Below are 6,000 nucleotides of genomic sequence, written 5' to 3' on the forward strand. Positions count from 1 at the left end.
ATTTTTGGAGAGTTTTTAAGCCGGCATTTTACGTGCTCCTAACTTTATTTCGTATTTAACATATTGCATTATCACCACCATCATTATAATCATCACGATTGTCATCACTACATTTATAATCACATTTAGCAATGGTCAAAATTTATTCCTTTGATGTCTATGATCAAGATTATCAATCATATCTGAATGATTCATTCCCGGGATTCATTTTATACAACATTAGCCGACAATGAATGAAAAATCATGACAGACCACCTAATTCGTCCGCATGACGAATTAAAATCTAGTTTTCTTCTTCTTATTCTCATGTGAAACAAAGTCTAATTCGTCCCTCAGCATGTGGAATTACCATTTTCAAAGATTAAATGGTTCAGTCAAGTTGGTCATTAATTCAGAATTCAGGATTGATAAGGTTGAACTAGATCTATAGACCTAATACAAAAAAAATATGTTACAATCATCAAACCTCACAGTATGATGTTGATCTTATGTTAGACAAGCCATTTAGAAATTAAAATGGACATATTGACAAAAATATGTCTAGACTCTATTCTACTCTACTGCAAGCAACACACTCTTCCTTGTCTTTCTGTAGTTTGAATTAATGATACAGAAATAAGAATCTTCTACTTCAATAAAAAAAAAAAAGAGAATAGGAATCCGGGATAATACGTGTACAACCCCCCCCCCCCCCCCATAATTATTATTTATATTCGCCATTCCAAGTCCAAATACATGTAACACTAACAGTAACACTGCGTTGAACTTGATCTGAAGAAACACTTTCCCAGAAAATATGATAAGTGGAACTGGAGTGGGAAATGTAAATCGTGGTGAATTCAGCACTTACCTCCTAATTTAGCAAGAAATGCCGTAATCATAAATATCCTTATAATCATCTTCACTTGTTTACATCTCATTTGATGAAAAGAATACGTTGAAACTGTCCAATAATCCCGGAAATATCCCCACTCTCTCGCCTCATCAGCCTGGCTATTCAACAGTACACACGTACGTGCATAGCGCCAACTTAATGTGTTCCGCCATCTTGCTTGTTGGTTGCCGATAACATGCGCATTTTCAGATTTTTTAACGCTCAGTTATTATCCATGACTGAAACATTGACCAATCAAAAACTAAGATTCTACAAGAAATATGAATATTCATATACGAAAGTATAAACATAGATAATTCAGTTTTATGTGAAATTTAAACCCAATACTTCAAAATATGGTTAGTTTTATGTCTCTAAAATAACCCTTAAAACCAGAATTTTATTAGTAAAAAATAAAGGTTTTCCCAAGTTGCCATGGTAACGCGGTCTGAGATATAAAAGCTTAGCAAACACTTCATTTCAGTGATCGAGGATGTATTTGTTTACGGTTTACGTCTACATAAATTATAACATTTTTTTCCAGACCATGGATGAACTTTCAAAAAGAGACATTTTAGGCAAGTTTTTACGATTTCCGGCAATTTTCTGACACAGGCACTTTGAAGAGGTAATTTTTACAGAATTAGAAGAAGACATCATGGATTTTCCTAATTATCACGACGGATATGCAACTTACTTGTAAACAAATCAAACAAAGTCTATGATACATTTTCGATAATGCAAAAAGAGACATTCAAGTCTCTGATTGAGAGCCGCAGATTGAACATTCGCACGGCGCAATGGTAGCGTTTTCGCCGAATTCGTCGGGGCGAAAACTCCAAGAGAGCCGTACCACTCACCAGTCCCGAACGCTGCGCTGTATGTTTGATGATTTATCTGGTGCCATTTCGTGCTTATAAATTTGTTTTTTCTACAATGCCACTATATCATTAAAATTGTTTGTCATGATAACATTGGAAATATTATCGTTTAATGGCCCAAAGGATCGACTGTAATAAAAGATACTTTGAAATATTGTCAGAGAGTGATTAGTTAGGTGATGTTTATGGTCAGAATTTAGTCATGGCTTCGGGTGAACTTACGCGAACGCGGTCACTTGCTCACGGGGCGAGTCGGGCTGGCCCTTTGGTGGAAGGCCGTTAGGCAACGTGCAGTGCAGCTAGAGCAGAGTTGGGGAGTTATAGGTATAAAAATACTTTGAAATAAGTAATCTGCAAATATTTTTGTCTTATCCCTTTGGATTACTTAGATAAGAAATTCAAATTCTCAAAGTTTAAATCAAATTTTAGACAGTGACAACAAAGAGTGGTGCTGTATGGGGGGGGGGGGGGGGTGGGGTCTTGCATGCCCCCAATTCACGAACAAGAAAAAAAAGGAAAAGGTAAGAGAATCTTGCGAAATTGTTCAATTGGATTTTTGTAACCAAAAGTCAAAATTATGCTTATGTCGCTTGCTTGCAACTATATATTTTATAAATTTTGCCTGATACGCCATATCGTAGTCACGGTACCCTCAATTATTTTCACTTGTTACGCCACTGACATGACTGATATAACATCTACTAGTTTATGATAACATTATTTGGTTGCGGGATCAAAGCATCAGCTATATAGCTAAACATATACTTTATGCCTGTTCAACTTCCAATACAGGTTTAGGCCTGTATTTATGAGATGTTAAGATCTATGGGTGCCTTTATTATTTTCATTTTCAATTAAAACAATTATTAATTATGTATTAATTTAGTATTAACCTCGATGATACATTTTATTGTATTAAATCGTACAATTTCTGTTGTATTAAGCCCCTTATTAAGCCCTTTTAAAAACATGCTCAGTAGCAGACCCCCCCATATATAAAGACAATAGAAGTGTATATAGAATTAATTGAACCCCCCCCCTTATTGAGGACAAAATGAAAAAAAAATACTCAAAATAATCGACCGCCCCCCCCCCCCTTTGACGAGGCAGCTGTCGGTGGCCTGATGTCTTCATTGACTTCTTTTTGCTTGTAAAAATAATAGTAAAGAAATAGGGGCTACTCTAAGTGTCCCCTGTGAAAATTGATTTGGATCTGCAAGTGCATGAGGCTGCGCCCCCTCCAACGTCATAGCTACCCCATATTTTTAGGTTCTAGCTCTCATATTTTTCAGCTCCCTGGTTTTTTGGAAGAAAAAAAAACGAGGCGAAAGAAAAGAGTGAAATAAATGAAATACGATTAATCAAAATTTGAGTTGTTTGAAAAAATTATACTTATCAGAGAAACTAAATTAAATTCTACAACCATGAAGAATAACAGCAATCTTGATAAATTCTTTTTTTTTTTCAAAATCAGAACCAATCAACCTTTTTCTGATTATTCTGTCACTTTCCATATTTTGGAAAAAAAATAAAAGTGTTCATCGACGCCCTGTACTGCATGATGAAACTGTATCCCCACTCGGCCCTCGTAACCCCCCCCCCCCCTCTCTCCCTCTCCCCCTCCCCCACCACAATGCCCCTTGCTCATTTCTCTTATCTCGATCACCTTGACCTTAATTAATTAATCTTAACTATTTGGCGGTACAGTCAAACGTGACTGGTCGCCATCATAGTTTCATCCCCAACAAACAAGGAACAAACAATAACAATTCTGTTTTTCGACCCAACATCATTCCTTTCAATACGCGTAAGGCTATACGTGGGCATGCACAAACAACGTGGGTTAACAAAAACTGACCCGCGTTTGGACTAAAATTGTGATTAAAATAAAAATGTTATAAATATGAAAAAAATATGTGTATAATGAAGGATATCTGATAAACGGAAAAACATCGATCGCTAATTCATAAAAATGCTGGAAAAGATTTGACAGAGGTTTTTAACAACGGTAATCAAGGGGAATTAGTGTATGGGTGAATGGCGTTCGAGCGTTAGCCGGAGAGGGCGCGGGCCAAATCTGCCTGAATCTGGCAATATGGCGTCGTCCATTAAGCTGACGTTAGCCAGCGGCGACTGCACGTACGTGTACAGGCATCAACCGTTTCGCTCTTTCGTCATTGCGATATCACGGCACGGTAGTTCGGCAGCAAAACGGTTGTTTGTGATGGAGTCCCGTTCGCTCTACTAGTCTAGTATCTATTGTTCATGTGCAAAGGAATGTAACAATGGAGAAACAACTCGAAAGCTTTCCCCATGAATCATGCGACGATTATTTTAATCGGGGTGATACTGATATAACCTGTATTGTCTCCAAAGAAAAAAACAGCTGACAGGCCGGTAGAATATTATATGTTAATTCAGCAGCGATAGCATTTGGCTTTGGTGAAAACGTCGTACCAATGACAATGTCAATTTTGGAGCAAAAGGCTAGCTGGATGCCCGGGCTGCGCTGGATGCCAGCTCCGATCTTATTGGTTAACGTCGAAATGAGACCGTTTTTCTACTAAAGGATCAGGAGGGGAAGGGAAAAAAGGTTATCTTCGGTCTTCAAAGGTCAATATATATACAATTAAGCATATTCCATCAAAAAGGACTTTCAAAAGCAGCTGCTAACATGATTGTTAACAGGAATCGGCAGTCTATCAGAATGGTATACTGCACCCCACCGCACCAGGAATTCGAAGAGGAAGGCACGGCTCCAATCCAGCTAACAGCATGCAGGAGGGCCGTGGGCGCGCGGCACCCTCCCCCACTTGGCAAAGGGGAAATAGTCCAGGATAGAAGGGGTCGAACCTTGTTTTTTTATATATACAATGTTTTTTTATGGTTTCTTGTCAATTCGAGGGTGCTGATTCCGAATCTGAATGATGCCACTCGTGTAACCTTGAGCATTTTCTGCAAATTGGCAAAATCCAATATGGCCGCCAAAATATTCAAATTACCCATGAAAATCATAAAATTGTCCACACATTGGCTTTGTACATGCAATTGTGCTGCCGGAGTGAAATAATATCTGAAAAAATGATTTTTGTCAAAATATTTATTTTCTTGATATCAAAATGGCCGCCATCATAGACCCTGTACAATATGAATGGGGAAAATTATTTTTTACAAAAATTGAGCACTGAAATGCAAGTAATTATGATCTATGAGTGAAGCAATGTCTGTAAACATGATTGCTAACGATATATATCATTTGTTATGTCAGTTATGTGATAAATCCTGTATTTTGATATTCAAAATGGCCTTCAAAAGCCCTATAACACTATTATGTACAATGTGAATGGTGACACAAAAAAATCACAAGAGTAAGCACTAAAATGCATTTTGTTGAGATAAACGAGTGGAATACTGACTAAAAACATTATTGTTAACGAACTTTATTATTTAAAATGCCATGTATGTGATAAACCCTGTATTTTGATATTTAATATGACCGCCAAAGGCCCTAAAATTATGATCTACGATGTGAGATAGGACAAAAACAATCACAAGGTGAGCACTAAAACGTATTTTTTTGTGGTAAATTAGTGGAAAACTGTCTTCAAATATAATTTGCAACGAAACATATTATTCGGGTTTCATATTTGTGTTAAATATTGTATTTTGACTTTCAAAATGGCCGCCAAAAGACATTGACTGTATTATGTACAATCGATCTGGGAAACCAATTTTCACATTAGTCAGCACCGTAACATGCATATAATTGTGATTTAAGAGTAAAATATTGTCTGAAAACATAATTCCTAACAAGATATACCATTCATTCTGCCAGGTAGGTGATAAATAATGTATTTTGAAAGTCAAACTGGCCGCTACAGGCCCTAACGGTAGGCCTATTATGTACTTTGTGAATGGGAACATATAATTTTAACAGAATTTGGCTTTGCGTGACTAAATGGTGTTGCATGTATGAGTGAAATATCGTCTGAAAATATGATTTTGTAACCAAATAGATCATTTCTTATGTTATTTAGGTGATAAATGCTATATTTAAATTTCAAAATGGCTGCAATATGTTTCTTTGTGGAAATTATCTTTCCCCATTCAAATTTTACATATTAAAATAAGGGACTATGGCGGCCATGTTTCATTTTTAAAAGGCTGCATTTATCACCTTTATGACACAAGCTATGATATATTTCGTTAGAAATCATTGCCGGGTTTAGACAATACTTAACACTT

General features: G+C 36.6%; 1 protein-coding gene across 1 annotated transcript in view; it reads right to left on the minus strand.

The window, feature by feature from the left end:
- The window catches only part of LOC129266328 (fasciclin-2-like), a 33,643-nt gene extending 29,724 nt beyond the window's left edge, over positions 1 to 3,919 (minus strand). Inside the window, exons 1-2 of the mRNA XM_064103567.1 lie at positions 3,901 to 3,919; positions 851 to 1,003 (exon numbers count right to left, since the gene is read on the minus strand). Coding sequence (XP_063959637.1) covers positions 851 to 1,003; positions 3,901 to 3,910 — 163 coding nt within the window. The 5' untranslated portion in view covers positions 3,911 to 3,919. The remainder of the gene's footprint in view (positions 1 to 850; positions 1,004 to 3,900) is intronic.
- Between the last annotated feature and the right edge of the window lie 2,081 nt (positions 3,920 to 6,000).

Source organism: Lytechinus pictus, chromosome 8 (genome assembly GCF_037042905.1).
Source record: "Lytechinus pictus isolate F3 Inbred chromosome 8, Lp3.0, whole genome shotgun sequence".
Lineage (NCBI taxonomy): Eukaryota > Metazoa > Echinodermata > Echinoidea > Temnopleuroida > Toxopneustidae > Lytechinus > Lytechinus pictus.